At 36.8% G+C, this 23,022-nt stretch overlaps 1 protein-coding gene across 9 annotated transcripts in view; it reads left to right on the forward strand.

Moving 5' to 3' along the window:
• The window catches only part of MEIS2 (Meis homeobox 2), a 203,705-nt gene that overhangs the window by 144,231 nt on the left and 36,452 nt on the right, over window positions 1-23,022 (forward strand). For all 9 annotated transcript variants that reach the window (XM_037834345.1, XM_037834347.1, XM_037834349.1 and 6 more), the window contains one exon: window positions 2,116-2,192. In XM_037834345.1, the coding sequence (XP_037690273.1) occupies window positions 2,116-2,192 (77 nt within the window). The remainder of the gene's footprint in view (window positions 1-2,115; window positions 2,193-23,022) is intronic.

Raw genomic sequence — 23,022 nt, forward strand, 5'->3', positions numbered from 1 at the left:
AAAACACTGCATAATGAGACAGCACACTGAAAGACATTAACAATGTAGAGCTCTACAATCTTGTGAGGCATCCTTATTTTCATTTTCATTTTCATTTTTTTTGCCATTTGCAGAATTTATTTCCATGGAGCAAATAACCTGTAAACCACTGCTCCCAAAATCTTAGAGGGGCAAAAAAGTCAAAAGGTGCTACTTCTTTGGATTTGGCAGGAAAATACCATGACAGGGAGGATGTGTGGAGTTTTTTTTCTTGATATTCCCCCCAACCAGTGTTTTCAGTCAATTAAAATTTGTACTCTAGGCCTTTTCCAGTTTGAAGCCACCCCCATGTCTGCGATGAGCAATCCTTCTTGTCTGTGCAGTCATTCATTTTCTCCATCACCAAAAAGAGAGTAGAGGACAATTACATTGTTTGAACGAATCAGAGTGCTAGGAGGAGTGTTTGTCATGGTGGCAGAGTGCAGCCCCTGACAGGCAAACGGTTGATGACGAGGAATGAGTGTGAGTGGCCAAGGCAGCCTCACAGGATGCAAATTACTGACTGTGGATTCCAATTTATCCTGTTCATTTTTCTTGCCCGTGCTGAAGACCATTAGTGGTTTTTGAAGCAGTGAAGGGGTCATTACTAATGTGGGCAGGCTTGAAGCAGGAGGGGGAAGGAGGGGAAAAGCCTTCTGTAATTACACAGCTTTCAGGAACAGGCTGGAGGCCCCAGCCAAAAAAATGTCAACACCTCGCAATCAGAAAAATTTATTTTCATTTTATGCTTAACCCATATTAACTCAACATTATCATCTTTCTTTGTTAACATTTGCAGAATATTAAAAGCCTGGCTTCTATATTAATACAAATCTAGTTAACCCCTTTTGCTATACAGGGGATTTTGTTTAACCTAATGGCATTTGGGCTTGCTAATAAGTAATTGCACACATTTTGGATAATGTATGCTATTATAGAAGATGAAATACCTGCCGAATAAAATCTTAGATGATTGAAAAACATTCACTCCCTCAAACAGTGGAATGATTAGAATGCTCTGAATGGAATACTTGGTGGTTCCTCATGTCACCCTTTAATAATGTTGATGTGAAATATTTATTACTAATGGCTTTCTAATTTATGAATGACTCTGACATACTGGATAAAAGTTTACTTTTTTTGTTTAAGAAAACTGGTGAAATTAGAACAGGGACCTATTTAACAGTCATCTTGAATAATTATGTACACGCCAGTGTACTGTCTCTCAAAGTTAATGTACGATTCTGGAATAACAGTCCTCAGTTTCAGAATGGGAGAGGAAAGTTGGTTGAAAGTGAGAGGACTGTTCATTATAAATGTTGGTAAATTGTGATGAGAAGCGAAGAAATAAAAAGCACTGAAACCTATGGCTTCAGTCTCTTACTGCCATACTTTAAAGTCAAATGTAAGTTTTCCATATGAAGCATTGCACGTAATTGACTCCTTCTGGCGTATGGTCATTGGGTGTGACCCTGTTAACCCAGAGCAGTAACAAGTAAAAATGGGAGAAACTTCCACTATCCCACAGAGGAGTCAACATAAATGCACTGTCACTAAACTGTTGTAATTGAGTCGGTTGCCATGGCTTCTAAGAATACTCGTGATTAGATACTACCTCACTCTCCAAATTTTTACTGTCAGTAACCTCAGATTGACAAGGAAACAATGATTACATTGAGCCATCTTACAAAAAAGATCCCTTAGGGTAAGGGCTTTACATAGGTTTTCTAGGAAGCAAAGTAAAATGGGCCTGAAAGGAGTTCTCTTAGTGTAACTTAAGTGATGGTAGATAGCCAGAAATTCTGACGCCATCACAAAAGTGCTTTACATCCCTGACTGATTAAAGAAATTGACTAACTTAAACACCTCACTTTTTACTGCCGGCTCTACAGAGTGTGACAGGAGCGTGGGACTGTTACTATGGGTTTCCAAATTCTTGTCCCTTCCCATGTCACTCGACACAGTAAACAAAAAAGCTGCGATTGGGAAAATCAAGCCATAGGCTAAAGAAATCACACACGGTGGTTTCATTCTTAGAAGTAAGTGACTCTTTCTTGACGTCTGATACATCTTTTAAAACATTTGTTTTTTCATTAGCATCCGTACCCTTCCGAAGAACAGAAGAAACAGTTAGCGCAAGACACAGGACTTACAATTCTCCAAGTAAACAACTGGTGAGTGACCCAAAAATCAATGTCTTTCTCCCGTGGCTACAATGAGATTTCTAAATAATTGTTTTCCTTTTTTTGTTTTTGAAACCGATGAAATTGAGGAGGACAACTTCTGTGTTTCTACCTTGAGGTGTGAAAGTAGTGCTTAGGGAAACAAAAAGGTAACCTGGGTAAATGGTTTTTTGTAAGATTTTTTCCTCTTCCTCTTTCTCTTTCTTTTCTTTCCACCTCACTTTTCCCATTCGTGACGCATTAAAATTCTCAGATTGAACCACAAATTCTGTTCACATCACCCCTGTTGAAATTCGTTGAACACTGTGTATTTTTGCCCAGTCCTAATACAGACTAATACAGACTTTTCAGTTCCCGGAGGGTTTCTTTTGTCTAGGCTTTGGGTGGTGATTTTAGTGTCTCCCAATAGCAATTTGTTTATTCTTTTTTTTCTTTTTTTTCTTTTTTTTTTTTTTTTTGGTCTTTAACGCAGGGGAGAAAGGTTTTCCTTTTTTCAGCTTTGCGATTTGGTAGATTACTCCTTGGTGGTGTATGGCCCATCACCCTTTGTACATGGCTTAGAGGGTAACTGAGGGAAAGGAGGGGGCAGGGGATTAAATAAAATGATCACAGTGGCCAAGAAATGATATAGGAATTACTTATCAAAATACTGGCCCAGGTTTTATCAGCAGCTTAATTTTGTTCAGTACATTCTTGGGGTGATGTTCAGATTAACTGAACTGACAGTTCTCTTTCAAAATTCAGGGAAAGTATTTGCACGGATTTCAGGCCTTATACAAACTTAATTACATGGAACTCCATTTTATCATTCTAATTCCATGTAGCAGAGGTTGTATTTACAAATGAGAAGTCTCTGCCTTTATTCACAGCTTTCCTTAATATATTTATCAAAGCAGGTTCATTTACAAAGTGCTCTATCTGTGGGATACAGGCAGGCAGACATTAACAAAGCTTTTAGGTTTATCAGGCTCGCTGCCTGATGAGCTACCCGAGGGTCAATTGATTTTGTGGTTCTGTGATTCATTTTTTTCTCATTTTTCTAGGATCACAATGAGAGACATGCTTGGAGAATTAGCCAGTTTGTCTGCCTTATCTGTCAGGCAATTTTTTTTTTTTCCCAGGGAAGTCAAGCTACTTAAATTGGCCACAGGAACTGCCGTTATCTGACTTTAATGCACCCTATAGTGTGGATAGCATTTCAATTACACCAGTAACCAAAGCTTAGCTGCAGCCCTTTTCATGCCTAGTGCTGTACAGAAAGTGATGTGCCTACCTACAGAAGCAGAAAATTGAGTTGCCTTGCTTCTGTCAGGGTGATTAATGCAGAAATAAACTGCTAACCTGAAAAGAAAGGCAGGAAGAAAGGATAGACAATACAGACTTGAATTCACTTTAATTTTCTTCTAAAGATTGGAACTGTGTACATTTAAAGATACCCTTTAGACCAAAAACTTGGAATAGAAGCTGTAATCTCCAGAGGGGAATGTGTATGTGATTATACATTGATATGAGCCTCATAGCATAAATGCATAGATGTATATATTCTCATTTATGCCTCTAGGGCAGACCATCACTGGACAAAAACAATAGAAATAAATAAATTCTATGTTTGCTATAGGAGACTTCTTTGCCCTATATGTTGTTTTATGACATACTGACCACCAAACTGAACTGTTACAAGTACAGTGGTTTTTAATACAGTTCGAGTTTACATAATTTTTGTAAACTTTGAGCAAGTTGAGGGAGATTGTGATGGAGTTTTTGAGAGAAGTGGAATATTTCTATATTGATATTTGTCCTTGCTCTTTATTTTTTTGAAAGTTCTCTTCCATATCATCCATTATCTGTACTTTTGAATGTAGTCATTAGACTTAGAAAGTGAAGAAATTTTCCTGTCTCAAGTTCTGTATCTAAACACTAGTGTTACTCACAATTAGATACCTGGCTAGAACCTGGGAAGAGCACGTTTATTTCTGAATTCCATTGAGCTCCCAGGGCTTGGATGAGGAGTTCAATCACTATACTTCAGGTTTCTTGTTTCTCTATTATTTGAGCCATATTGCCACAGAAGGCCAAAGATTAGGATGTGGCAGTCTATTGCTCTCCAAAATAATTCCATCTTCCTAATTTTCTTATTCCTTCTGAAAAAAATCTTGTACTCCTGCCCTCAGGTCTAATTCTTAATTAATGGTTTTTGTAATATTGATAATAAAGTGTGACACGTGAGAACAGTACACCAAATACCTCTAAAAGACTACCAAGGACATTATATAGGGGAATATTACACAGGGGATTTTGAAAAAGATATTTAAAAGAAAACATCAACTACTTTAGAACAGTTTGAAACAGTACAAAAGGCCTTGATGAAGTGTGCTTCAAAACATAAAGCTATGAAACCTAATTTCAAAAGGCCTCATAATCACTGTCCTTAAGTGCAAAGTGATGACTAAGAGAGATGAGAAGAATGGGCTATCCACTATTTCTCCAGGCCCTGAATGCTTTCAGCAAAAAAAAAAAAAAACAGAGAGGGGATCAAAGAGCAGTTGCTAAACCTCTTCCAGTTGGCTATACTAGGAACACAATACCCACTTGCTGGTTTAGGCTAGGAATTTAGGATTGTGTTTGTGCTGTGACGTTTTCACCCAAAGAATTAGAGTAGTGTAGAAAGCATAAAAATCTGAAAATCATGGGAGACTTACTGTACCAGTCCTGTTTCTCACTGACTTCTTAAACTAGAAAGGCCATGCCAGATCAAGGTAGTTAAAGCAGCATTGAAAAGTGGCATCCATGGTTAATAAGCAGTAGAACATGGCTTTCTGCACTTGACAGTAGCAATAAGGAATAAAAACAGACCTGTTAGGATCGGTCAATAATTATGAAGTTTAGAACAAATACAATTAAGCACAAAGGAAGTTTAGTAGCTAATTAAGAGAAGTAAAGAAGTGTTTCATCTCAGCAACCAGTATTGGAAATAATCTTAATGGGCTTTTCCAATGTTTATGGTAGAGTGTATGCAAAAAGTGATGATACAATGAAATAAAAATGTGATTTTAGGAAAGGAATGGAATTTTTGTCACTGAGTGATTTTTCCTGTGATTAACTCTCAGAAGTCCAAAATAATCACTCACTTAATTAAGACTTTTTTGTTTTTATGGTGATAACCAGATCTTCAGTGTAGGCACTTCACCACCAAAGCTAAACATAAATGGTAAGACTGGCTTTCTAGGATGGTTGATTGGTGGAGAGCCAAATCAGCTGTAAAACAACCAGAGAGCATGCATTCAGAGAGAAGAAATGTAAAGAACCAAATATCCTCCACCCAAATAACATGACAATGGAGAAGCAAATATGATATAATTAGACTGAATATTGATTAAAGCTCTAAGGATAATATAGCATGAAGCATGAGAACTCAAGCTTGGGAAACAGATCTCAAGGGGATAAAATCCTGTTTCCACCATTTGTTAGATGTTTGACCTTCAGCGAATTTTTTTATCTTCCTTAAGTCTAAATTCTCTCATCTGGGAAGTGGGGACAATAGTCATATATATCTCATCTGGTTGTGAGAATTCAATGAAATACATCAAGCATTCAGCATCTTGCTGGCATACACGATAAATAGTAGCTATTGTTAAATAGTTAAAAAAATTGAAAATTATAAAAAATGAAAGAGAAACATGAAAATTTTGTACAATGATATAAATAAAGAAGTTATTAAATAGATTACAAACTGGAATGGAGATTTTTTCCAGGGAGAAATAGGCATATTTTAGGGGAAATAAAATTTTAGTGCAGGCAACTTACTGTGCATGGCTTCTATATTAAGCAAGGATAGGCTTTTGTAGTTTGCTAGATGATCACTTTTTGTAGTTCTTTGATGCAGAGAGGTAAGATTAGGAAGCCCTAGGAGGTAGGTGGCTTCAAAGAGCTGTGAAGGTTAGGCATTTTCAGAGAAAGTTTGGGTATTAACACTGGGGTTTTCACAGGAGGCAAATTACAAGTATTCATTGACAAAAGACAAAAATATATATTTTTTTAATGAGAAAAATCTTGCTTGAATAATTTGTTGGGTTGCATTCATCCGTCTTTGACAGTAGTAACCATAGAAATATGACAAAGTCCTTAACATTGACAATTAAAATCCCTTAAGCTAAAAATACCAAGAGAAAAATCATGAATTAACCATGGTCTCATGTAACTTTCTTTAATGCTATATCAGAATTTAATATTCATTTTAAGTTCCTATTTCTAGATTAATTTTGAAAGAGAAAAAATTAACTTTTAAAAGCTCGTATATCACTGCAGTAATTATAGTCTACTTATACACCAACAAACAAAATCCACAGGGTGACTTGTTGACAGAATACAGGTATACTAGGAATAAAGGACTGACTTTCTTGGTAGAAGGCTGTCTCCAGGGTTCCAAGTGAAAAAAGCATGTAACTTAAATTTCAAAGAACTTTCCCGTTGAAGGTGGTTCAGAGGGCTCCTTTGTGTGATAGATAAAATGTCCTTGTGCTGCCCATCAAACCGAAGATATTAAATATCTGTGTCCTGTTGGCCCCACCTTCCCATCAGTAGTCCTACAGCAATCTTTCCAGGTCTAACAGCTGTTGATAATTGGACACCTACTTTGTAGATTTTTTCTCAAGGAAACCATCAGTTTTGCTTTGCCTATTTAAATTTGGCCACATTGGCCAATTTTTCTAGAATGTGTAGAAGCTTTTTCAATTAGAACTAAAGGACTGTACAGAGAGAATCAGTTCCCTTTTCTTGCTCTGTTTAGGAAGTTTCATTAACTACCCAAGTCTCTTGGTTTTCTTATGCGTAAAATGGAATGATGCTGAGACAAAAGGAGTATTTGTGTACAAAAACATGTGAAGGTTAAAAGTACTCTGAAAATGGAAGGTAGTGTTGCTAAAAGAACCCAGCCTTGGTTAAAATATGGACCGGAACAGAGTGGTAGCCTAAGGAAAACAATCATTTCCTCCAGAATCCTTCAGCCTAGATAGATTTGGATGTCCAGATGCTGCCGCTGCTGCTGCTTCTTAATTTCTTTTTCTACTTCTTTTGGCTGCTTACATTTGAAGGACAATAATAGTGTGCTAGGTGGGTTTCAAGACAGAGAGTCAATTTCAGGTCAGTGAATACCCCCATCCCATTTTGAAGCCTAATTAGTAGGAGGCAGGGTAGAAGTGGTAAAAGGGGTTGTATCTCTTTACAGCAAAGAAAAGTCATTTTCATAGGTGTGTATGTTGTCATTCCATGGCAAGGAGAACAGACACCAGGAAAGACATTGTAATATAAGGACATTGAGAGTAGGAAGGAAATTGAGTAAAATAATTTTGTGGTAAACATATGGAATAATTGGCCAGTGGTGCAAGAAATCTAAATGAGGTTCAGAGACAGCTGGACACTTTTATCTCAAGAGAGAAAGGAGTGAAGGATAGAGTGATAAACCAGGGAGTTGGAGTTGAGATAAACCTAAAGGGAACAAGCCTGCTAGACTAAATATCCTCTAGGCTCAGCAATTTCCACTGCTGCCATTTGTTAAACACATAGCTGCCGTCTTCAGTGATTATTTCCAAGTATCATCTATGTTTCTGAATAAAAACCCATTTGAATCTCAAGTCAGATTTCCCAGGTGCTAGATTCATTGTCAGCATTTAATGTGCTGAAACTGCCAATGCGGAGGAAATGAATACAAAGAAGCATGCTTTTGAACTCCTGTTTGGTGTGCTTGAGGTAAAAGGCTTCTCTCTCAGATTGCTTCCTACACCAGAAAAACATAGTGGCCCATGGAAGGAGGCAGAGAGGCCAAAGAATGTGGTTGCCACTAGCCCAACAAAGTCTCTTGCTAAATCAGAGCATTTTTTTTTTTTTTACCAACAGTCATTCATAGAGTGAAAGAACCAAGTTTGTGTCAGCAGGAGGGTTTCAAGTCTCTTTCCATCTCTACCACAGGTTCAAATAGCCCTGTCTCCATGACCACATTATCATTTCTTGGGGACCCACAATTATTTCTGAGAAGAAAACCAAAAGGAGGTGGGAAAAGAGATTAAAGGAAGTGAAAAGAAAAACACACATGATTAATGTTTAACTAGAGGGATTGCCCTGAAATTTAAGTGGATTTTATTTTGTTCCGCAGGCAGCAAATCTAACGGGGTGACCAGGGTACCAGCACATGGCATACCAATTTTGAATAAGAGGGAGTGTTACCATGTTTTCTCGCATCACTTCCTGCCACTGGTTCATGATATTCCATCCTGACCCAAAAGCTGGAGATATTTATTGTACCTAGGCAGCTGTGTCTCTAATCCATTGCCCTGTCAGATCAGCATTTGTAGACATCTTCTCTCCTGTAGAGATGAGAGTTCCATTTCCAGAAGTTTAAATTCAGTCCAAATTTGGGCAAGCAGCTCAGACTCAGCAAGAGCCTTTTAAAAGTGGTAAACAAAAGCAGTAGAGAGGGAAATAAAGGAAGGGGATGCCAGCGAGGGGACTCAAAGGGGAGGTTTGCTGCAGTCCTTTACATTCAATTACACCAGCTCCTTTGTGCTTTTCCCTTTCGTTCCGCAAAGAAAGAATGAAATATGGTTTTCATAGTAAGCTGGCAGCATTATCTCAGGATGCATATTTCTTTGCTGGGTTGGAATGCCAATAAGCAGAGAAAAAAAGTTCCTCGTTTAGGAAAGTACAGTGTTACAGAGAAAACACGAAACAACAAAAAAAGGAATGCAACAAGTTTCTGAAACAGTTCCAAAAAATGCCCCTTAAAGAACATATTTAAATGAGAACTTTTTTTGGAAGAAAAAAAATTCTCATGCTGAAAGTTATCATTCTCAAATGTCTCTAAATATGGAAACAAATTTGGCCAGAAATGTAGATTATTTTTGATATTTGAAGATTTTAAAATTAGCTCCTTCTCTTTCATTGGTGGAGACAATAAACTCCACAGACAAGTCTTGCTTTCGGCACAAGGCTCTACCTACTTCTGCACTTCATTATACCAGAATTTGGAAGAGAGACAAGGTTTGTTCAAATAAGTCCTTTATCCATCTCGGTTGGCATGCTCTCCATAGTTTCCCAAAGTAACACAGAAATGAAAATCTATATTTCAGTGGGTAGCATGATTTTAAAGTAGGATGATATTGACTTAGCTATTGACTTATTTTGAAGTAGGAAAAAAATGAAGATAATGTGTAGAAAATATAACAAAATTATGCTATTGCAACTGATTGGCTATGTGTTTCCTAATCCCAGTCACAGATAGATAAAGTAAAAGTCGTATTTTAAATAACCATTAAAAATGAAAAAAAAGGAATTTTCAAGTCACCCTTTAAGTTATTTCTAGAATACAGGGGCTTTTAAATGCCAAGTTTGAACAGAGCCTCTAAACCAGAAGTCAATTAAAGAAAGGTAAAAGATTGATCAGAATATACCAACACCTTACTGCTTACTTTCTCATTTTTTTTTACTCCTAAAAATAAGAGTTCTGGAGCTACTGCCTGGTTAGAAATTCTCCGTCCTTTTTACCTCATTTGTGCCTTTTCTGGTAAGTTTTTTTTCCTCATTTCTTCCTTTATCCACTATATAGAGTGTTTTTTAACTCTTTCAAAAAACTCTCTCTTAGACAACTAACTACTTTATGAATAGTCTTTAGACCAGATCCTCATCCACTTCACTCATTCATTCATGCATTCATTCATGGAGAGCGGCCTTCTAGAGATTACTTAATTGAGACTCTGCTCTCTGTTAATGAGTTAATGTAGGTCCTATTAACCTTATGATCTTGAGGACTTGTTTTGTTGTTGCTGTTGTTTTCATTGTGCTGGATTTTTCAAGTATGAGAGAGAGAGTACATCAGTTAGGTGGCACTTCCCGGTGCTTGCTCCAGGAATTCTATCCAATTCACAATACTCAGAACTATTCCCTTTATTCCTTAAACAAGAAATATCATTTTTAATCTGCAAAATTATTAGAAATCAGGATTGAAAAATACATGGAAACTTAGTTTCTTTCTTTCTTTCTTTCTTTCTTTCTTTCTTTTTTTCCTTTGGTTTTCTTTTAAATCTTTTTCCTGCTTCATTGTTTTATTGAAAGCAAAATAGACTACAATACACTTCTTAATTGTTTTTTGTGCATGAATCAGAATCTTTGTTGCTGACAGATCAGTCAGCAAAGATTTGCAACTAGCTAACTCCCAGTCCTCATCCAAAATCGTTAGTTCTGCACTTAGGTTGAAACGCACACAAGTTTCTTTCTCTTTTCCCTTGCAAGGTAAACATTGAAAGATATGAGATTTCCAGTGTGTCTCTAGATACATCTTATCTTTTAGATAAGTCCCTGCAAGCTAAGGTTTCAGGCTGTTTAATGTTGACCTCTTGAGTTCCAAACTTCCTTAAAACCTTCAGATAAGCAACAAACTTTAGCAGTAATTACTAAAGGAGTGGTGTGGGACAGTGGATTAATGTCAAGCCTTTTACCCCAAAGATCTAGATTCAAATTTGCCTCAAAGCCTGCAGGTGAAAAATCAATTAAATGGTCTCAGGGTAATGCTTCCAGCTCAATCCTTGAGAAAGAAATGGGCTATTCTTGATCAAGAGTTTATCGGAACAATGCCTAGTAGGAGATTCCTTTTTCTGTTATTACTAGATAGATCTCCTTCACAGAGATGGTTACAAATATTTGCATACTTTTCATCTGTCTGACATTGACCTTTTGGTAATTTCAAGGCCAAACTGTTATCTCTTTTAAAACCTAGATTTGGGGGATCATTTTGCTTAAAATTTGTGAAGCGCATGCCCAGGTTTCTTTATCTCTGCACATTGTTTTCTAAAATGCATAAAAACACTCTCTTCCTTCAACAAAGGGGCTGGCAATTTCAGTAGGATAATGATGAGAATATTTGAAGTAATGTATCCAATGAAATGTGTAAGGAAATGGGTAAAGTGGTCTTGAAAAAAACATTGTGGATCTGATTCCCATTGTTTTATTTGACAGTGTGATTGAAAGGATGCATGGGTATTCTTGAATGCCCACAGGCAAATTTCCTCTTCATAAAGATTTGTAGAAAGTAGCACAATAGAATTTGATCATAGCTGGCTTAGTTCCTGTTTTATCTAAAGGTAGGTTAGATATGGTAATTTCCAAATATCTTCTTAGCTATGAGTTATCAAATCCTGATAGTATTGGATCAGTGTGACTCTGCGTGGCTCTTTGCTTTACAAAATATACAGGTTTCCTGTTATCCTGAGATTTCCCACAGATTCTGTGTTTTTAATATTTGTGTTGGGGAAGTGGGCTGGTGTAAAAGAAGAATGTGAAAGAGAAAAAGTAGAAACTTCCTGTGGAGAAGAATAGTAATGTCTTACGGATTAACTTTCCTCGTAACTTTTTCATAACGAAATAACTAAAGCAATGTCAGTAAACAGGAAACAAGTGATGTGTAAAATAATTAGCACCAAAGGGGAACTTAATAGGTTACTTATTAAAATCCATAGACGGATTATATGACCCATCAGGTCCAGGGACCAGAGACCACGTGACTTGGCGTGCTTTTCTGAGGACAGCACCCCATTGCACTTTGTCAGCTTACTGGCTTCTGACATTAAATAAGCTTCAGGTATGATTTATTGAGTAGCCTTTTGACAGGAGCTGGAAACTGAAATCTTCTAGTCCTTGCTGAACCTCAGCTCTGTTTTCATTACCTTCTTCAAGTATTACATTTAGTCAACCGAGTTATGTATAGTTCTGGGAGACTCGCATGTGCTCCCAGAAGTCATTGTTCTACTCACAATAAAATTATGCTATCAATTTGCCACACGAGAAATACTGGAGTTCACTAAATTATTGCCATGTGTTTTGCACTAAAGACAAAGTGATACCAATTAAAAAAACAACCACCCCTGGATTCTATTTTTTAATGGTGTGCAGGGAGGAGCGAGACTGGCTTGTAGGGGAGGTCATGTCTCCCTTCTACACATTACAAATTTCATTTTCCTTAATTAGAAAATGGCACTTATGGAAAATGAGCAGGGGGTTTAAGTGGGGAAAGAAGGAAGAACGAAACCTGAGCTGAGCCCTAAATAATATGTCAGAAAATGACAACTTGCCTCCCACAAGACTATTTCATTTGAAAGATTTGCTAGGTTACATTAGGCTCAGATAGATTTTTCTGGAAATGGGGCCATAACCCACAGACTAAAAAATGCCCCAGTTCCAAGCTCTGCAGATAAGTCAAATCTGTACTTTGGTTCCATTACAGCGATGAGTACTCTAGCTCTCACTTAGGGTAACATTTTCAAGATGCTGTTTCACTAGAGATTTGAGCATTAGTTATGATGTAAGAGTGTCATGTCTATAGATTATCAGCAGGAACTAATATCCTGCTGTCTCAATTCAAAAGAATTGCCGATAAGTTGGTCACAAAAGGAAAGCTTGTCTATTCCATACTCTAAATAAATAATGCCTGTCAAATTAGCATTAGATTGGTAATCAAGTGACTCCAGAATTTTAGATATTATGAATAAGTCAAATTCCATTACAACAGAAAATCTTTATACAATAAAAATATTTCCAGCCCCAGGCAGTATGTTCAGTAATTTCAAATAATATGTCTAATGACACAATATTATCAAGCAATTGTGGGCAGCCATTATAGTATAATGAATTTTATCTGTTCTAATGACAAACAGGTAAAATTTCTTGAGAAAACTGACAGTTCATGGAGAGACCATGATTTTCCCAGTGACAACAGTAAATCATTAGCAAAGAAAATTAAAATGAGGACTTCCATTGCGAGACCTTCCTAGAGTGTCCTTTAAACTCTTCTATGACCTAATAGCAGCACCTACAATAGGCCAAAATGGATCCAAAGAGAAAACGATAAGCATCACAACAAAATGAGGTTGTGCTTTATAGTGAGACTCTTAATCTTTGGTTATGTTTTGCAACTTGTTGACAGTCTGAAATAATTTCTGGGATATGTGTGTGTGTGTGTGTTTCTGCCTTGTAAGTGACCAAGAGGTTATTCAAAACCACAGTGCTTTGTTCTTAGTAGGTACTCATAACTTTTTTGTTGAATTGAATTCATATGAGTCTAGAGAGAACGCCAGGGATAAAATTATACATGAAAGCCGACTATGGAGGTGAGAGGGTGACTATTAGCATGTCATTTCTTGGAGGAGATTAGATTTGAAGTTAGTTTTGAATCAGAGGAAGGAAGGGTTTTAGTGGATGGAAAGAAATAGTAAAAGAGAACATGAAAGTAGGGAAATTGAGTAAAGGAGTCTGGGAGAAAATCAGCTCTCCTTGACTAGAGAAAAAGAATTTCCAAGTATCTGAAGTACAGTGAGAGGGTTATGGTGGGAACAGCATAAAGGAAGGTTCAGTGTTCAGACAAAGGATGATGCAATGTGGCATGTTAAAGGGACTGATGGGGACATCGTCAGCTGGGGTCTAGTTCCAACTCGGGCAATTTGTGTGATCTTGGCAATTTAGACTTTCTCAGTATCTATTCCCTCATCCATTAAAGAATGAGGACTTGGTGAACTTTAAGGTTCTTTCTATCTTTAAAATTCTATCTTTTTTTTTAAATTCTAAGTCTGTAAACTGGAAAAAAAAGTCTTGTCAAAGCAAGTGAGATGAAAACAACTTTAACCGTTTTATTTTGAATTGATTAGAAAAAGAGAGGGAGAGAGAGCCCAGTCACGGTAGACGATTGGTGACTTAAACAGAACCTCAATCAGAGATTCAGCCATTAAAATGAAGTAAAAGAAACTGATTTTATTCCTATTATTAAAAAAAAGTGACAGGATTTGGTGACTAATTCAACATGGGGCGAGAATAGAAAATGGAGCAGCAGTCGGCTCTTAGAATTTGTACCTTGGGGAACAAGGACTTGGAGATTCTTTCCACAATGACAACAGGTTTGAATGGGGCCTGATGGTGTCTTTGGGAAGACGGTTTTGCTTTCACAATAGACAGCATAACGTAGAGATGGCTCGTGTAGGGGAAGAGGTTGGAATAACAGGAAGCAAGTGGAACACACACAGGGAGGGAAAGGCAGGTCTCAGGGCGCAGATCGTAGTCAGGGCCCTGGGAGCAGACGAGCTTGTCCAGAAAAAGAGGGGAGGTCTTGAGCAGAGAGCACTGCGGAGGAGCTTTGTATTCTGTACGATTACTATTCTTCAGAGTGACCCTTGAAAAGGGCTATACCGTATATGGTTATAGAGGAGCTTTCTAAGGCAGAGAGCCATAGAGCACAAGATTTCAACACGTAGTTTAAAATTTTCAATTGGAAAGACCAACTAAGGCAGGGAAAAAAAGTTTTACACCTGTTTAAAGCAAAATTTCTTTTTAAAAATGGAATATTGGGCAAAGTAAAGAAATAAATCTTTTTCCAGGTTGGATGGAATGATAAAGGAGTAAACATTCTATGCCATGAAAGTTTTGACTTAGACATCCCACAATTTTCCATAGTTGCAATGCTTAAAATTAATCTTGCAAGACATGGAATATGACTCCTGGGGAGGAATGTAGACCCGGCATCGTGGGATGGAGAACATCTTCTTGACCAAAAGGGGGATGTGAAAGGAAATGAAATACGCATTAGTGACAGAGAGATTCCAAAAGGAGCGGAGAGGTCACTCTGGTGGGCACTCTTACCCACAATACAGACAACCCTTTTTAGGTTCTAGTGAATTGGGGTAGCTGGTGGTAGATACCTGAAACTATCAAACTACAACCCAGAACCCATGAATCTCGAAGACAATTGTATAAAAATGTAGCTTATGAGGGGTGACAGTGGGATTGGGAAAGCCATAAGAACCACACTCCCCTTTGTCTAGTTTATGGATGGATGAGTAGAAAAATAGGGGAAGGAAACAAACAAACAGACAGACAAAGGCACCCAGTGTTCTTTTTTACTTTAATTGCTCTTTTTCACTTTAATTATTATTCTTGTTATTTTTGTGTGTGTGCTAATGAAGGTGTCAGGGATTGATTTAGGTGATGAATGTACAACTATGTAATGGTACTGTGAACAATCGAATGTACGATTTGTTTTGTATGACTGCGCGGTATGTGAATATATCTCAATAAAATGAAGATTTAAAAAAAAAAATCTTGCAAGGTTGTGGAATTTCATCATGGACATTTTTCTCTTTGTGAAAGTCCTCAGCACTCTCTCCTGACAGGTCGGCAACAAAACCGAAACAATCTTCCTAATAGTGTGTTGTTGGTGTGGCTGTAAAGAGAGTGGACCTTTTGCTGTGAGTGAGCTCCCCTCTAAGGTGATTTGCTTCAACAGTGACCATTCATTCCCTTTTGGCTTGTCACTTTCATAGTGCTTTATAAGTTTTTAAAAGGCAGCACTAGAGAAAAATGAAATACCATCTTATGAAAGGTATATCTCATTTAGTTTTTATGTAGAGGCTATGCACAGTGCCTTATCTTGATCATTTTGACAAGCTGTTTCTTAAAACCCTCCTTGCAAGGTAGATGCTCCTATTCAGGAGGGCAAAGGAACGCAAACACCAGTCAGCATTACCTGTAGAATTTCACAGACAAGCCACTGAATTTGAAATCATTTAGATGGTCAGACCAAATGATTTCCCCACCAACACATTCACCTTCATTTGTCAAGGTTGTCTAAACTGACTCCAGGTGTTGAAATTTGGGGGGCTAATTGTCTACTTTGTCAATTCCTAGCCACATAGCAAGGGAGAAATAAAATTGGACATCTATGGGTAGCTATAACAATGCTATTTAAATATGCTATCTAAATCATTATTAGATTATTAAATTAATTAAATTATTTAAATATGCTATTTAAATTTTACTGATGATCCGTCTTATTCCCTAAGGGCCCCTTTCATCAGTGGCTTAGTCACCATTTGTATTGATTTTTTACTACACCAAAATCCATCTTTATCAAGAATACTTTCAGAAATAAACATATTGCTTGTTGAATCTTCTCATTTGGTACCATTAATACTGACGAACCCTAGAAAATCAGAACAAATCTACTTTTCAATGAGTTTGAAAATTTTCCAAAACAACTTTCTTTTCTCGTTGCATGTACTGAATGAATCATCCTTGTTACCCATTCTGTCCTGACTGTATTTGGAGTAATACATGAAAACTTTACAGTTTCTTCAGAAAACTGGCATTCATCATAATAATAAAAAAAAAAAATGGTAGGGCAGGTTGAGTCATTTCATGAGAATATGTTATTTTGTGACTGTCAAATCTTTATTTAAAGGGGAGTATTAAATACAATATCAAACACAGTCACTAAAATTATAATTAGAGTAGAATGAAATTTTATATAGATCCCTCACATGGCTTCCAGAAACACAAACCTCCCAACACACCCTTGCACTTGCTTATTGATAAGCCCATGCTCAGGAAAGGAGAGACATAGTTGTTTACCGTCAGCTTTATAAAAGCTGGAAAAGTAATTGGAGAAAAGTTTTGCTCAATGTCCATAAGTTAAAATATGCACCTCCTACTTCAGGAAAGCCGAAAGCCTAGTTATTCTGGTTTCCAAAAGATCTTGGGAGTCTTGCACAATGCCTGGCACACAGTAGGTGCTCAGCTAGAAAAAATGCATACACAATAAATGGATATTGGGTGTCTCTATCAAAAGATGCTCCTAAAGGGTCTGATCTGAATGATTAAAAACTGTTCATTTGTACTAATGATTTATTTAGAGGCAATGGGGAATTTAGAATGTAAAATAATATTCCTGCCAATTCTGGACAGTTGCTAATAAAGTGAAGCTCTTACTTGAGCTAAATATTGGATAATTTAAATTAAATATATTATAAGTGGAAAGGACCTTATAGATAATCTAATCTAAAACTCTCATTTACAAAATTATTGAGGCCCAGAGAGGGGAAATGATTTTCCCAGGGCACCTAACAGTTAGAGGTAAAGCCCAAAGTTGAACAGACCAGGTACAGAACCATTGCTAGTAGGTCACACTTTGCTTCCAAAATCCTTTTGTTTCAATTATTTAATTATCTAAAAAAGGAAAAACAATTGCACAAAAGAACAAAAACATAACTTGATCATATAGATAGTTACCTGTCTTGTGTGTGTCATTTGACAGTGCTGTTGTTACCTTGGTATTAAGAAACAGTAAAGTCCTTTCTCTTCCTAATACCTGAGATATGATTGATTATTATTATGTTCTTGTGTTCAGGAGTGTAGTGAAAACTTAATTAGTAAGACGCTAAGAGTTGAGACTCTGACATGATGGTTTAAACAATTTTTATTAAATGAGATATTTATAATCCATCCGAATGGGTATGTGCAATTTTTTAAAAACATGAAACATTTAAGGAAAGGAACCTCAAGAAGTCTTCAAAAAATCTGGGCTGAACTTGTTACCGGGCAGCTTTTGAATTGAAAACTACTGTATGCAAGTTGGAAGAAGGGTTGAGCAAAAACGTCATAGGGCACTTACCTAAATTATTTAATAAAAATAAGAATTTCTGGATCTGAAAAAGATGATGCTAACGGAAACAAAGTTAACATTAAAAACTTAACATCCAGCTAAGAGTGGGAGCCACCACCACTTTGGATCTGTGTCCTTGGGCTCTAACAGTCGTGAGTACCCAGGGCAGCCAGTGAACAAAGCAGTAACAATGGGAGTCAAACTATTAAGAAGCCAAGAGTTCAGTAGCTTTATGTCCCTGCCAAGGTATCCCTAGAACACGATGTAATAGGAATTGAATAATATTAACATTCCCACATGGTGTTTCAAAGCAACTTACAGTATATTCTAATCCAAACAGATTTTTCATTTTGATGACTGTGGGAGTGGTTATTTTATTTTTATATGTGCTTTTACAAACATTTAAATTGAAATAACCAGTAGCATAAAATTGCCGGTGATTTAGCTGGCTATGAACTTGTAACCACATACACTTGGAAGATTTTTTTCTCCCTTTAGCTCTCAGGTACATTTCACTGCATGACAGCATTTCATGCTAGGCAAAGCTCATACAGGAGATGAAAGCACATGAAGCATAACAAACATCACAAAGCCAGTACAATTTCTTGTTTATAAAGAGAAACAAGGAATGTAAGCTAAGTGGAAAGGTGCGGGTTGAAAGATATTTTAAATGCCTTCGAGTTAAAACCATCAGGGAACAGAAAGCAGAAGGCAAATTCTAGAGGCTAGTACACTAAGGAAAGAGGCTGATGAATTGCCTTGTGCACATTTTAATTAAACTATCATCTTGAGATTTTTTTGTGTGTATTGATTTACACGGTACTTAAAAAAAAAGCTTCTTTCCACACTACCTCCCATCTTTGAATGTTGAAGCTTTGTGCCTTCAGCTTGACTCTCTGAAAAGAAATTACTCATCTTTGGGATTGTTATGGAAGAAAGAAAGAAAAAGAAACACAAATGGGTGGACATGTTCTCCTCTCCTTTTCAATATGTTTAAATTTCAACTGTTCATATAATTATGCTGGCATGTATTTCTTCCTGGCTCTAGCCATGCAGAAAAAATTTAAACATGAGAAATTGGACAACTCCAATGTGGTGTAAAATTTACTTCTGCATTGTATTTCTTTCAATATTCGTTACCAATAGTATGCACATTGTCAAAATTAAAAGAAAATGTTAGCTTTTATGCACTAATGCATTTATGTGATATACACAGCTGCCAAATATTTTATTAACATTGAAAAGAGAAGTTTGAAAAATAAAAGAAATGTTAGAGATAGGATTGACTTTAGGCAGAGGTGACAGTGACAACCATTTAATAGTAATCACCACTTATATGGCATCAATTATAAGAGTACTTTATCAACAATAATTAGTTTCCTAACACCCTGTGAGTTAGTTATTCTTAGGTCTTCAGTACAGAGGAGTAAACTGAGGCATATGTTGATTTTTTTTCCCCAGGGGCTTTTGGAGAGTCATGCCACGAAAGCATAAGGACACTCAATTCCCATGTCTAAAGGTGAAACTTCATATTCATAGGAATTAGGATTTCCCCCATTGATCCCTATTAAGAAAATTGAAGATTTGAGTCTCCTTTCTTCACTCCTGCCTACCTCCAGCCACTCCCACCTGTTCCACACAAACAAATACTAAACAAATGGGAAGAAGAATAGCTGGCACTGAAAGCCTAGGATTCATTAAAAAAAAAAAAAAATCTTTTTCTGAGATACCAATTCCTAAAACTGGTCTCTGAACCATGCAAGATATAAGAACACAAGAGTTATTCTTGTAATGTAACTGGCAGAATAACTCCATGTGAAAATCATGTAAGAATACCACAATGTCTAATGGTGGAGATAAAAAAAAAGTCCCATGATATAGACATAGATGTCCTTCTTCATTAGTGACTCTTTGTTAGTGCCACTTAACCTTATAAATACAGATCCAGACAGGGCCTGTCCTAGTCAATAGTGGCCTTGGGAAGTCCATCTAATTTTTAGGGTTTTCATCTGGACCAGAAGACCCTAGGAAACACTGAATTATCCTGATGCTGAAATAGTGAAATAGTGTTCCTATTTGTTCAAGTGTGAATTCAAGCCACCCACCAAATTTCCACAAGTAACCCAGCAGGACCACAGCTTTAAGATTCCCTCTGGAAAAGGGCAGACTGTCTTGACTCTCAGATCAGCATCCTTAGGGCACTTCTTGGGATGGCCCGTTGTTGCCAGTGATGAAAAAGGAGATCCAAAGATCAGCAACTTGCTGTTTCATTCAAACTAATGGTCTGCATGTGAGAGAATTCAGAGATTTCAGTAACTTATTTCCTAACTTTAATCCTTGGTCAAGGTTTGATCTTTGGAAGAGCAAGTTTTTTCCAAATATCAAATAGTTTTACTCTGGTAATAGACCAGTAATTCCTTTCTCCCTCACCTTTTGTCTACCAAGTCACCTTCAATGCAAAATCAAGGCTTTTCCTCATTCAGCAATCAGCTGTAATCTACTAGTTCTAAACCTTTGCTGGATCATGGACTTCTCTAAGAATCTAATGAAACCGGAGAATCCGCAGGAGAATGATACACGCATGTATGTACACACATGCACACTTGCACGTAACTTTTCGTATACTCTCAGGGAGTTCTTGGACCCTTTAATGATTTCGTGGACCCTTTAATGATTAAACCCAAAAAACAAAACAGCAAAGTCAAACAACAACAACACAGAAGTTCTTCTATTCTAGTGAGTTTGATGGCAATATGTTAACTAACCTTAAAAAAAGATGATAATCACCATTCTTCCTTTTGTTGGTAGTTGAATTTTAAATTAATTGAATTTTTAAAAAGGTAACAGATGGTTCTCATTTTATTAGATTTTAAATTCATAAAAATCATGAATTATATCTTTTGGTTTGTCTGTATGGTACAGTCAGGGCCACCACATAGGACTGAGCATTCTGTGCACCGCACAACTCCAGGGGGCATCGTTCTCACAGACGCTGCTGTGATTGGCACCCTCAGAGCCATGCAATGTGGCAGCTTCAATCAACATTTAACACCTTATGGATATTGAATTGACTGATGAACCTAAATGGCACTACCCAACAGAACCTCAATTTTAACAAAATTTTGTTTCATTCATTGGCCATTAAGTTGGCTTTGGCTGTAATTATTCTCTTCTGAATGGTGACTTTCTTCCTAATTTTTATCTCTGTACTTTAAAAAAATACATAGTGCATGTCTGAATAGCCCATGAGACTTTAAGAATATCACTATTCAACCTAAACTTTTTTTCTTTGGTGAGTTTTTTACTAATAAGTATCTTGTACACTGTTTTCAATGATTTGTGACCGTCTTAGAGCCTTGCTTTGTAAAATGTCTGATTGTCTGCATATCTGTCTATTAATTTGTTTATCTGTCCACCTATCTATAGACATTTTAAACGGTGTAATAACTTTAAGAACCATGACACTAATGTAGTATTAGATTAAAAGAATGTTACTTTATATGGGCGTAAATGTAATTTAGAGGCACTTAGAGGAAGCTCTATACTTAGCATGATTCTTGGCTGGTGAAGACAGGTTGATCCCACTCATTTTGGGATTGCTAATTTGCCATTAATTAGGAAGATTGATTCTGTTCTGTGATGCATAGGCCCAACCCCAAATGCATTTTTCTGGTTTCTGGAGCACTTTCCTCATTGTCATTGTCATTGCAAATGTGTAACTGAATGTCAGAGGGCCTCACAAAATACAAGTCCTTTTTGGCTTCTAGAAAGCAAGTATCAACATTTTTTCTGATCTTGTTTTATATTATGAAGCTCATGCTGGTACAGTTTTGAAAAAACTTCTGTTTATTCCATTTCATTTTTTAAAAAATTACAACGCCAAAGCTGTGCCTTGATTTGAAGTTTTAGTGAAAGAGATGTTTTTGTAGCAAAAATCTTTATTTTCTTGAAGCAAATGGAGATCTCAGATACAATGCACAAGTTTCTGCTATTCTGTACAAAGCAGTATTTAATTTCAAGATGTTAACTCTTTGTTTATCTTTCCTGTGATATATTAAGTTTGCTACGATAAGCTTTTTTTTTCCTTCTTTCTTCTCTTGGCTGATGACAAATTTAAATCATTTGACTGTCCTTCACGACAATTACTTTAACTAAGATGAGTTATATTCCCTTTATTGGAATGAAGTCAGGGAATCTATCAAAACTAGTGAAAGGAAAATCCCTAGAAATGTTTTTAAACATGATCATTAAGAATGGGCTGAACCAATACAGAAAAAATGTGAGTACTCAGAAGTGTGAAGGAAACCACTTACCCAACTGCAATTTTGATGCCCACTATTGCCAGTAGGATAACTCAGACAACTATTGAGCCACATAATTTATTTCATCTTGATGGAAACTGGATAATAAAAACAACGTCAAATTCTCAAAGGATTAATTTCACTTATATAGTTTGCATGCTATGTAACATTACAGATAAACATAGCCATGTCTGTACATATATAAAGGTGTGCACATATATGATGAGGCACATCTGTCAACAGTATGTAAATATTTATATTTAAAGCCAGTAACCTAATCCATGCTTACTCACATCTTTTCTCTTCCTTAACAGACTCAATATTTTGTGCATCTTTCATGCATTTTATTATGACTCAAGAAATAAGTTGAAAATTATTTTGATGGGCTACTTTAAAATGTGCTAAACATAACCTAAGAGACAAAACTAAGCAAAATAAATAAGAAACCTAGACATGGAAGGCATGAGAATGGAAAATGAGTGTGCAAAACGAGCGTCTTTAAACATACGTGTTTGCATCTCGTCAGCCTATCTTGCAGCCTTCTATGCTTCATGGAAGAGCCTTTGGTTGTACCTCTCCTCATGACTTGGTGACCTTCGCCAACCTCAGTGACATCTCTTGGTGTCACTAGGAGTTCCTTGGCAGCTGGGTAGCTCCTTTTATTGCTAGGTATAACTAAAAGTTTCTATATCAATGATTCCTTCTGCAATCGACTCTGCTTAAATCTTTAGGATAGTTCTGCTTTATTTATTGTCTGTAGATAAATTTCAATACCCAACTGGCTTCTTCCTGCCACTCAGTATCTGCTGCTGACTTGTCACCTCTGTCATAAGTTTGTGTGTGTTTAGTAAACTCAGACTGATTCTGATGTTAGTCCACATAAAACATAGTTAGGAATTGGATCTGCTGCCTCCCTTAAAATCACATATTCAGTCTGTCAACAAATGTTTATTGAGCACCTACTATTGCCCAGGTACCTGACATGGTACCAGAAACTCTGCAAGACCCGGAGTATTCAGCTCTGGGATGAAACAGACCCTTGCCCTCATGGAGC

The sequence above is a fragment of the Choloepus didactylus genome, chromosome 4 (assembly GCF_015220235.1).
Source record: "Choloepus didactylus isolate mChoDid1 chromosome 4, mChoDid1.pri, whole genome shotgun sequence".
Classification (NCBI taxonomy): domain Eukaryota; kingdom Metazoa; phylum Chordata; class Mammalia; order Pilosa; family Megalonychidae; genus Choloepus; species Choloepus didactylus.